Raw genomic sequence first — 11275 nt, 5'->3', positions numbered from 1 at the left:
CCAGCCGCTCCCCGAGGAGGTCGAACTGCAGCTGCAGCCGCGTCGCCGCCACGCGTGCGTCCTCCAGGGGGACATCCCCGACGTGGTTCTCGAGCACGAGCTGTATGCCCTCCCTCTTCAGTCGCAGGTCCTCGTCGTGCATCGCGTCGCACGTGGCGGCCAGAGACCGCAGCGCGGTGAGCGCATCCAACGCACGCACCAGCGCGTCACGCAGGAACGACGCCTCCTGCAGCGGCGCGTCGGCTGCACCCAGCATCTGGCGGCAGCCCTCCAGGATGTATCGATAGCCCAGCAGAGGGCCCGCCGCGCCAGCAGTAGCAGCAGCAGCAGGTGCTGACTACGACGACGACGATGATGGCGGTGGCACCTGCAGCAACTGCGCGCGCAGCTCGTCGTTCTCTGACTGCAATGCCGCCGCACGCTGCTCGCTGCGGGCTGCACGACGTGCAAGAAGGACGCCTGTCGGTAGCGGCAGCACCGGCGACGGCTCCCCTGTGGCGTCTCGGTATACTTCCAGTCGAGCGAGGAGGGCTCGGGCGGATGACGTCATTGCTGCACCCACAAGCAACAAAACGACCAAAAAAATCAGAGAGATTGTGAAGAGGCAGCCAGCAGAAGTAGCATGCATGAACAGAAGCCCAAGAGAGAAAAGTGTTGGGCCCACAGTACACAATAAATACCCGCAAAGGGTGTGTGAAAAAAGAGAGAGTGGGGGGGGAGGAGGCAGGCGCCCGCTCAGGAGCAACAGCAACAACAGCAGCAGCAGCAGCAGTACGGCGACGACGAGACGCCTTACAGCGCAGCGTCAGGATTCACCCACGCCGCAGGCAGTCGCGCAGCTCTGGTGGCCCGCCCCTCCGCCTCCGCCAGGTGCAGCCTCACGAGCTCGCGCACACCGGCCGGCATGTCACGCTCCTCCAGCTCCTGCGGTCCCGCAACACCCCCCTCTTCGCCACGGGGCAACACCACTTCCACCCCCTCCCTCTCCTCGTCCGTTTGGTGCCCACGGGAGGTTGAGCCTCGACTCGCCTTGTCCAACGCGTCCACGTCGCGCAGTAGGCTCTGCACGGACACCACAACAGCGCTCAAGCTCTGCTCGGCATCTGCTGTGACACCGCCATCACAGCCACTGGTGCTGCTGTTGTTGCTCTCCCGAGCTGTGCGAGCAAGGGCGCGGAAAAGTGTACGCGGGTCGTCCTCCCGCACCAATGCGCGGACGAGCGGAGTGGCCGCACGAAAGCCGTTGTCGTGCTGCGCCCGACGCTCCACGCACTGCAGGATCGCCATCTTCTCCTCTTCGCCGAAGACTGTCTGCGGCAACCCCTGAAACTCCGGCAGGAGTTCGTTCTTCCGGGCACGGAGCAGCACGTACAGCAGCTGCCCCGCCGCGCCCTCACGTGCCAAAAACATGGCGAGTGCCTTCACCGTCTTTGGGCCGCAGCGAAGGCCCTTCTCCCGCGCATACACCTCAACGGCTAGAGAGAGTGTCCGCTCCGGCAGTGTAATGCCAAGTGAGGCTGCCGCACGCACCACCTCCCACTTCTTTACGTGGCTCAACGTCAGGGCGTAGAAGACAAACATGCCGTGCGCTGCCACGCTGTCGCTGCGATACACCGTCTGCAGGCGCCCGCTCAGACGACGCTGCAGTAGCAGGCCCTTCGCTGAGTGCGGTACCGCACGGTGCTGTGCAGCCACCGGGTTTACTGAGGGGTGTTGCATGAGTGAAAAGACGGTCTCGTCAAAGGGGACCTCGTGCTCCGCCATGTGTCTCGCATACGTCAGGGCGTCATCGACCTTTCCGCTGGTGGTGCAGCAGTACACCCACGCCGACAAGACCTCAGGCGTCATTGTCTGCTGCTGCTCTAGTCGCTGGAAGAAAATACGGCACGTGGTGAAGTAGTGAGGATCAAGAATGGTCTGGTACGCCGCCATGCATAGCAGCGCCCGCAAGAGCGTGGGCGGCAGCGCGAACTGCTCTTCCGGTGGGTTCTGTAGTGACGCGAATGTGCGGCACTTCATGAAGTCTTCGTACATCACGTGTGGCAGCGGCGCGTCTCCGGCCTTGAGAAGAGTCTCGAACAGGAAAAAGTAGTTGTGCTCCATGATGTAGCGAAGTGCATCGTGGTAAGGGAGGTGCTCCATGACTATCTCCAGCCCCTCGTGTGCTGGTGCCTTCCAGAGGTCCTCCTTGCTGGGTAAGTACACGCCGTTGCGGACCAGCGGCTTGTACGCGGGCAGCTGCTGCAGCCACTTCTTGTCGAAGCCGCCACTCCGCTCCGTGGCAAAGCGGGGCGAGGCGGGCAATGCGTACGGCGGGTCCGGCAGCTCCACACCGCCGCCACTGCTGCTGCTATTGCTGTTGCTGTTGTGCTGCAGCCGGGCCAGCAGTACGCCTCTCACCTGCACAAGTTTCGATGGTGTCACGCGACGCATCCACCACCACTACCTCCTCATGTTNTGCAGCCGGGCCAGCAGTACGCCTCTCACCTGCACAAGTTTCGATGGTGTCACGCGACGCATCCACCACCACTACCTCCTCATGTTCAATGGAGCACAAGGCGAGAAAGAGGAAGGAAGGGAAAGTGCGATGACAGCACACACAGACAGCAGTCCCCACCACACATGCACCAGCATCCAAGCACGCACATCCGCACACACAACAAAACTCCGAGCCCAGAGCAAAATCACACTATTGGATATGTTGTTGTGGCAAAGAAGCAAGAGAAAGTGTCACCACACCGCCCCTTCGCCCGTGCATTGCTAGCGGGATGCAAACGGTGGGTCACTTCTTTGCACTAGGCCCCCGCAAAAAGTCATACAACTCTCGACGTGGACGCATGAGGAAGAGCTGCGGCCGTGACGCTCCTGACCCGTTTGCCCTGCGCGCCGCGTCCTCCACACTCTTCACATGAGTCACTTTTATCGTCCCTCCACCATTCCGATAACTGTAGCATTCCTGAAAAATAAAAATGAGGGCGTTTTTGCCCCCCTCTGAGTCAAGCACAACAACTGTTGGTGGCTGTGGAGGCCCCTTCGCAGCGACAATGCCCAATTCGCCGCCGGGGCCGACGTACAGCTCCGTCATGTACTGCATCGCGACGCAGTGCCTGATGCCATGTCCGTCGCTGCCAGGGCCCTCCGCCTTCGCGACAAAGAAGCACGTGGCCGTCGCCCACGCACAGCGGCGCTGCAACGTTCTGCTGCCCTTCCAGTCCTTCCTTGGTTGCTGCACCCAGCCGAACCAGTGCAGGATCTTGGGCGCAATTGGCGCGAGGATGCCGATGAACTGGTCCGTGATGTTGAGAATGCGGAGGCCCGTTCGAGGGTCCTCGACGACCTGCCAGGTGTGGCTCTTCTTGTCGATAAGCCGCATCTCCTTCCGAAACGTCTTCTCGCGCTCCGCGGTGGCCTGAATGAACTTCACCTTTGCCTGCCAGTGCGCGACGATCTTCTGCAGGATGTCAACCAGCCGCTGTGTGTGCTGCGCTGTCTGCAGGTGGAGTTCGAGCGCGTCCTTCGTCCGCAGCCCCACCGCGACGCCGTCAAACGCGTAGACCTCGAGCAGCCACTGGATGTCGACGCACACCACCAGCGCCGCCGTCTCCACGTCGCCGATGTAGATGCAGTTCGGTGTCACGAAGCAGCCAACCACGGCATCCTTGGTCGACAGAAACCCTTTGAACGATGTCTTGACGACCTCAGCGAAGAACAGCCGCCGGCCCAGTTTGGCACTGAAGAGAGTGTGCAGGTTCCACCCCGTGCCAAGGCAGTGCAGGCCGAAGCGGGCGTCGTGCAGCGCGGCACCTGCGCTCGCGGCGTTATCGCCGGCATCGTCATCATCCATGCCACGCCTGCGCGGCACCGGATCGTCCTTGTACGCGGCGTAAATCTCGGCGACGTCAGCTTCACCTTCGCGCTGCGCAGCGGTGTGTGGCGCCGCATCGTCACGCTTCACCGTCGATGATTCAAACATCGCTGGGGAGAGACCATGCATCGCGTGCACGCTCGGCGCCTCAGCTATTGGAGGAATAGGAGTAGCAGCAGCCTGCTGCTCCAGCTGCTTCTCCTCAAAGGGGTTCATTTCTACACTGCTGCCACCACCGCCAACACCACCACCACCAGCGCCACTACCAGCACGTCTCCCGTCAACGATGATGCCTTGGCCCAACGCGAGGCGCCGCCTATCCTCCTCGTACGCCTTCTCCCAGTCGTCCATTCAACTACCTTCCCAACTGCACCAAGGCCCACACACACACACAAACAGGCACATGTGGTGGAGGGCGAGATATGGGCGGAGAAACAAAGAAGGGGAGGAAGAGAAAAGCATAAAAAAGACAGCAGCTGCAATGATGACAGCCCTATTACCACAAAGAGAGCCTCACACCACCAGCACACAGAGACACAAAGACGCACACGCACACGCGTCGATGCTCATTGGCAACCCTTCTGCTCCTCCTCCTTCGCCCCTCGGGTATCCATCACTTGCTCTCTTCTCTTTCCTTTTACATCCAATGAGGGACAGTTCCATATCTACATTCTCTTTCTCTTTCTCTCTCCCACGCACCTCTCTCCATTGGCGTCACTTAGTGCGCGGATTTGCTCTCGAGTTTTCCCACGACCCTAAAGGACCACTGCATCTCCTCCGTGTCGACGATGAGAGTCCCCTCCACCTGCGGCACACGCGCAGACGGGGTGAACACCACCTGCAGCGGCGTCGCAGCGGCCGGGTTCTTCTGCCCAACAATAAACGGACGCAGCACACCGCGCGCCACCGTCACCGACAAATCACGGGAACTCTCAGGGGTGAAATACGCACTGAACGGAGAGCTGTGGGGAAATGCATTGTACATGTCAAAGGTGACGGCCGATGCAGAGCGCAAGGCTGCCTTCACAACCAGCACATCGTCGGGCTCCGCACGCACAGCATCGAGGATGATGGGGTAACGCCACACCGCGCTCTTCTCACAGCGCACGACAAGATCCGCGGTGGCAATGAAGGGACGCAAAGGCGCAAAGCGTATGTTCACCGTGAGGGCGTCCCCTCTCTCCTCACTTAGTACCACCTCGCTTTGAAAACTCGCTTGCACGGCGCTGGGGTACTGCTGCTGGCGATCGAGTGCCAGCCCAACAGAGACCCGCTTCTGCTCCTCCACTGTCAGCCCCGGCGCCTCCAACGTGATGGAATCCTCCACCTGGCGGCGCGCCACACAGCGGAACCGCAGCGAGGCATCACTGCTCCGCCACTCTGCAACACCTCGCAGCGGGAACTCCCACGTGATGTCCTGAAGACCCTCCGCAGTCGTTGACGCCGGACACACACGAACAGTGGCTAGATGATTGCCGACAGACTTGGGTGCGTAGGTCAGCGAGATGGACGACTCCGTCCCTGGTGCCATTGCCTGCTGCTGCTGCTGCTGCAGAGGCCCCAACTTGTAGTAGCCCTCGCTTCCACACTCGAGCTTCGCGACAGGGATCATTGGTACCTCAAATGGATTCTTAATCTTGAGCGTCACTGAGACGTTTCCACCAACCTCACAGACGCACTCTACCGGCGCACTGGTCGCCGGTTGATGGCCGACGCCACGGCAGACGTAACGCCACTCGCCGAGGTCGGGGTTGTACAGCTTCAACGTCGCCTCTTGTGGCTTATTCACCGCGGTTGGTGTGTACACAATGTCAACCGTTAACTCTGAGTAGGGAGGTATCGTAAGGAGGCTTGGCGCCGTCGCAAAGTTGCGGGGATTCGTGTTAGAGACATACAGCGAGCGCTCAACCGAAGTGTTGTTGGGGATGCGCACCTGCACCACCTCAGGGACGCCAATCTCGCTCTCGAATGTAATCTCCTCCGGCGCAGCCTCCTCGACGAGGATGCGCAGTTCGTACCAGAACTCACCCACTTCGTTGCTGCAGAAGGCGAGGCGCCCGTCAAATGTGCCGAGGTGAGACGGGACGAACAGCAGCGAGTATACTGCAGGGGCTCCCGCCTCGACGACGAGGGAGTTCTCCCCGAAGAGGCCGCTGCCAAAGCGCTGCACGGCGAAGACGATCGGCTTGTCGGTTGGGTTCTGTATCGTCACATCGGCCGTAACAGGAGTGCGCGCGTCGGTCTTGATCTCCACCGTGCCCTCCTTCTCAGGGGGGCTGACGACCACCGTTACGGCGTACCACGTGTAGCGGCCGTTAGGCGCGCGGCACACGACAGTTCCGGCGTACGTCCCACCCATCATCGGCTGCAGCACCAACGCATACTTAGCAGTGGCGCCGCGTCGCACCAGTACCGATGACTCTCCACTGGCGAAGGGCAGGTCCGTCTCGACGTTGTACATCGCATCGGCGCCGTTGATGTCAGGCACCGTCAGCGTCTCAGTGCGTCGCTCACGGGCGCGGCACTCCACAACGATGGTGTCCTCTGACAAGGGTTCCTCCGCCTCGCCGAGGAGCGCGTAAATGCGCCGCTCCCCCGTCTCGTTGTTGAAGAGTGTCAAGTTTCCCTTCTCAGAGGAAACCCACGCGGGGTTATAGCGCAGCGGGTAGTCGCGGTGCTTCCCACGCGGCACGCGCAGCTCCTTGGGGCCGCCAAAGCCCGCCCCCTCCACTGTCGCCGTGACCAGCCAGTTCTCATTGCTGTTGTTAAAGATCGGCACGCCCTGCGTAATGCACTGCCGCGCTGGGCAGGCGAATCGCAGGATACCCTTGTCACCGGTAGGCACACACTTACCGAGGATATGAATGGTGCGCACGTCGTACTTGGAGGCAAGAACGATAAAACCGCTATACTCACCAAGGTACTTGGGGAGAAAGGAGAACGTCAGTGGAAACATTGACTCCCCCGTGGCAAATGTAATGCTCTCAGGACCTCGGAAGAATGGGTTCGGGCCTATGTTCGCCTCATTAACGAAGGTGACGGTGTAGGGCACACCTGTTAGTTCCGGCATAAGCGGCCCTTTCGTGGGGCGTGGCGTACGGGAGCGGCGATTGTCTTCGAGCGAGCGCATCATACGCTCAAATGGGGCGTTGCTCGGCTTCAGAAGTACCGTGTGTGTGCACTCCTCCCCTGCCTCTGCGCGGGTGGTGGCCTTGTCCGACTGCTTAGGAGGCGTGCAGGTGCCGATGACGAGGTACGAGAACTCGCCCTGCTGCTCGTCGTGAAATGTGATGCTGGCCTCGTACCTACCGCGGGCGCATGGAGCGAACTGCATCGACAGCTTTGTCACCTCGCCGCTGCGAAACGGCACGATACCGGCAGAGATGTAGAAAGCACTCTGCAGTGACTTACCGAAGTCACCCTCGCTATAGTTGGCGTCGTTTGTGTAGTCCTGCGAGAGGCGCAACGTAGCGACGCAGTTCTGCGCGAATGGGCTCTCCACTTGGATCTCATGGTTGAGGATCGTGTAGAGCGGCGTCTGCACATGGATGACGCGCAGCGGCTCGTTGTTCGGCACCGCGACGAGGCGCAGGACGATGGGTGCGCGCTCCTCCATGAGGCTCGCGGAGGTGTCGACGAGTACGCACTCGCCTTCCATGCGGCGGTTGAAACGCAGCGTCACCTCCACATCGATGTGTGCCGCCGCGGCGGGGTCGACGCTAAGTTCCTGGGGCAGCGCGCGGAACGCCGTGTTGCTCATCTCCACTGTGTAACTGCGCGCTGTGGCCGATGTGTTCGCCACCTCCACCGCCCGCGTCATGGGCGCGAGCAGCTTCCCTTCCAGCGAGATGACGGTTGTCGGGATAAAGCGTGGCAGGTAGAGAAAGAGCGTCGCGCTCAACAGCATCCAGTCAACCGTGTTGTACATAAGCATCTCGCGCGGTGTTGCGCGTAGCGGGACACCAACGTATGCCAGTGCCCCCGCCAGCACCACTGCGTTGTTCTCCATCTCTGACTGTGTCGCAGGCTCCGGGACAAGGCGCTCCAGCGACAGACGTGTGGCCGCCGACGGCACATACGCTAGAATGCAGGCCACCATACCGACGCTGTCGCGCAGATCGTCGAACCTGCAGATGCTGCGCCGCGGCCCCTTTACTACGCCCTCCTCGACGCACCTGCTCAGGTTGTGCGCCACCCAATGCAGCAGTGTGGCCTCCTCCGAACTGAACACGTTGCTGCTGTGGAGCGCGGCCTGGAACGGCGCGGATTCCCACTGCGTCTGCGGCACGTACGTCTTCATCGCGGGGTAAGCCTGCAGCGCGGCGGCCACGTCCACCTTGGGGAGGTAGAAGGCACGGATGAGCTGCAGCACGACCGTCACCCAGGCGTGGACCGCACGCACCGCGAATGCGGCCTGTGTTATTGCCTCCATGCCGCAGCTCTCTTGGTGCCGGCAGTACGTGTCATACATCATCAGGTACGGTAGCCGCACGTCACTCAGACATCCCCCTTTTGACTTGATCAGTGATGTCAGCGTCTCGAGCGCTGCGAGCGACCGACCCCTCGCGCTCGGTCGGCTCACCCGCTTTGGCCGCCTCCCGCTTAGCCGGTACGCTGCATCGAGCAGCGGGCGGCCATCCGTTGATTGTAGTAGGCCCACGAGGTCTGTGGCGGGCTCTAAAAGTATGTTGTGATTCAACCACTGCCGGAGATTCTCAATGTCTTGCCGGGTGTACATCTCTCGCCCAACAACGTCCACGAAACCGAAGGGGCCGGTCGTAGGGGGTAAGTTCTGTTCGTGAAAGTCTGGAGACACCCCATTCCTTCGCAAGGTAGAACTAGGCGTAGCGACATTGATGGAGGTGGTCATTGTAAATGCGGGGGCGTCATCGTAGTACATGAGTGACTGAGTCCACTCCTCCTCCCCTTCCTCACCTTCACTCTTCCCCTCCTTCACTGGAGGAAGAGCAGCACCGAAGTGGGAGCGGCCACGCTGATACATCACATACGGGGCGACGGTGAGAAACGAGTTGACGGCGGTGCCAGTGACAGGAATCGTGAGTGTTTCACCCTTGTCCGATGTGAAGGTGATGGATGACACAAATGACACCGGTTTCGGGCAGCAGAACTCCACGCACACAGGAATGCAGGAGGAGGCCATGGCGATAGCTCCGCGGGGGAATGTAACGTTGAGTGGGCCAGACTCTTTGCTTTTGTAGCGCACCTCGATGGAGTCGAAGCCGTCGTTTGCAATGTACATTGTCTCCTGCACCGAAACGTTTAGGGGGATGGCGGGGAAGATGAGTTCATTTCGGTCGCAGACGATGCGTGGCAGAGCAGCGAAGCCCGATACATGCACCTCGGCGCACGGGCGACGCTTGTCACCGTCGAGGTACACGCAGTAGCGCTCCTGCCGGTGGCCGATAGTGATCGGCATGAACGTTACATGCACCAGTTGGCTGGTGTGCGGCGCCAACGTGCCGCTGTCAGGGCTCATGTGGAACACTCCATCCTTGCTGGCGTCCTTATTCTTCTTGTCGTCGTCATTGTCATCTTGGACACCGCCGCAGGCGCTGTTTCTGTTGCTGATGCTGTTGATGCCGTGGCTCAGCAGCAACTCCCACTTCACCTCTTCCGCGGAGGTGTTCTCGATGGTGAGCGACAAGGGCACCGCGGGTGTGTTGACGACAGTGCGGGGGAACTCCAGCTGCTGCCGCTTGACCACCACCTTCGACAGCATCGCCCGCCCAAGAACAGTGAGTGGCAGCAGCGGATTCATCTCATCCGCGCCGACGTGCCGCCACTTGACAAAGAAGCGCTCATCGCCCGTGGTGGTGGTGGGCGTGTACACGACCAGCACGGTCGCCTCGCTACGCGGCGAGATAGTGACGAACACAACGCCTGGCACCGGCTCGCTGTGCCCCCGCCACTCCAGTGACGCTGCGCCGTCGTCAGGGCAGCGCAGTGTGTACTCTACGTGGTGACGCAAGTCAACGAGGATGACAGCCGCCACATCGCCGCTGTTGCTAAATCGCACCGGGAGTGCCTTCTCGGTGCCAATGTACACGGTTTCGAACGCCAGCAGCACTGCTCCGTTTTGCCGCTCCGAGTCGAGAATGCTGAGCGGGGCAATGCACACCTCTGCGGTGAGACGCAGCTTCATCGGCCGCTTCATGCCGCGCACGCAGCACTGCAAGACTGTGTGCAGCACACCCGGCGTGTCGTGATGCACGGTGAGGGTGATATCCTCCGACTCGCCAGCCCCCACGCGGCCAACCATCGGGGTTACTGTCAGCCACTCCGGCAGTGACTCGAAGGAGAAAAAGGCGCTATGACGGCCCCTGTTGTACAGCGTGGCGGTGGTGGCTGTCGGCAGGCCAGCAGGCACCTGTCGCAACTCCACAACGTGCTCACCCACTGATGATGTTGGTGTACTGCCGACCCACACGCACGACGTGGGGGCGACGACACCCTTCAGGTTGAGCACCTTCACCGCTGTTGCACCCTTCACGTGCAGCTCCGCCCTCGACTCCGCGTGGAGTATGCTCTGCGATGGGCTAAACGTCACCTGCGCCGTCACTTTACTCATTGAAGGAATCGACCCGGACATTGGTGTAATGGTGAACGGGCCGCCCCCACTGCCACCGCCTCCCAGCTCCCACGTGTACGCCGCCTCGCTATTGCCGTGGTTGGAGAGCACAACAGACGCACGTGCCACGGGATCGTCACTAAAGTCGGCGAAGTGCAGCACGACGTCGTCGCGCGAGAGGGAGACCTCCACTGGCACCACGTCAGCCTGCAGCGTGAAGCGTAGCATATGGCGCCCGTTGATGGTCATCTGCACCACCTGCTGGTATGTCTGAACTGCCGAGCTGTAGAAGCTCACGTCGAAGGCGGCGGCGCGACCGGACGGAATGACCTGTGAGGTGGGCGCGAAGGACAAATGCGCCTCCTCCGTCGGCATCGCCGCCAGCACCGACGCGGAGGTTCCATTGTACAGAAAGAACGTCTTGGTTGAAGTGGAGCCGACTGTGACCCGCTGGTATTCAAGTACTTTGATGGGCGCAGCGATGCGCAGTAGCTCCACTGGCTGCAGCTCCCGCCGGCAGTCGCGCCGCTCCGCCCCGTTGCTCGGTGCCTCCTTGAAGACCTTCCGTATCAGCGTCTTTGCGTCCAGCGTTACGGGCGAGAAGTGGTCCGCGCCGTGCATCATCGCGAGGCCGCGTGCCGACTTGGCCTTGAACGTGACAGGCGGCAACTGCGGCTCCGGCGGCTGCAGCCCCTCCGCGGGGATCATGCCGATGTCGATGTCGTCCGGCGGCCCGGCACGGGTGGCGGCAGCGCTAGGCGGCTCTTTCACCGGCACCGCCGCCTTCACGATGCGGACGAAGTCCTCCGGTAGCTTGTCGG

General features: G+C 61.3%; 5 protein-coding genes across 5 annotated transcripts; 1 reads left to right on the top strand and 4 right to left on the bottom strand.

Annotated features, from left to right (window-relative positions):
* DQ04_05641040 (hypothetical protein) lies at nucleotides 1-337 on the top strand (the record flags this gene model as incomplete). The annotated part of the gene is made up of 1 exon (XM_009314304.1): nucleotides 1-337. A coding segment is annotated over one exon (337 nt), but the record flags the coding sequence as incomplete, so codon positions are not given.
* Nucleotides 338-550, bottom strand: DQ04_05641030 (hypothetical protein; the record flags this gene model as incomplete). Its single annotated transcript, XM_009314303.1, has 1 exon — nucleotides 338-550. The coding sequence occupies one exon, from the start codon at nucleotides 548-550 to the stop codon at nucleotides 338-340; it is 213 nt and encodes a 70-aa protein (XP_009312578.1).
* A 242-nt stretch (nucleotides 551-792) lies between these two features.
* Nucleotides 793-2433, bottom strand: DQ04_05641020 (hypothetical protein; the record flags this gene model as incomplete). Its single annotated transcript, XM_009314302.1, has 1 exon — nucleotides 793-2433. The coding sequence occupies one exon, from the start codon at nucleotides 2431-2433 to the stop codon at nucleotides 793-795; it is 1641 nt and encodes a 546-aa protein (XP_009312577.1).
* Nucleotides 2434-2782: 349 nt separating this feature from the next.
* On the bottom strand, nucleotides 2783-4216 carry DQ04_05641010 (hypothetical protein; the record flags this gene model as incomplete). Its single annotated transcript, XM_009314301.1, has 1 exon — nucleotides 2783-4216. The coding sequence occupies one exon, from the start codon at nucleotides 4214-4216 to the stop codon at nucleotides 2783-2785; it is 1434 nt and encodes a 477-aa protein (XP_009312576.1).
* Nucleotides 4217-4583: 367 nt separating this feature from the next.
* DQ04_05641000 (hypothetical protein) lies at nucleotides 4584-11162 on the bottom strand (the record flags this gene model as incomplete). The annotated part of the gene is made up of 1 exon (XM_009314300.1): nucleotides 4584-11162. The coding sequence occupies one exon, from the start codon at nucleotides 11160-11162 to the stop codon at nucleotides 4584-4586; it is 6579 nt and encodes a 2192-aa protein (XP_009312575.1).
* Nucleotides 11163-11275: the final 113 nt, after the last annotated feature.

This window comes from Trypanosoma grayi, assembly GCF_000691245.1.
Source record: "Trypanosoma grayi strain ANR4 Tgr_564_V1, whole genome shotgun sequence".
Lineage (NCBI taxonomy): Eukaryota > Euglenozoa > Kinetoplastea > Trypanosomatida > Trypanosomatidae > Trypanosoma > Trypanosoma grayi.
This window is presented reverse-complemented; position numbering and strand designations above follow the sequence as displayed.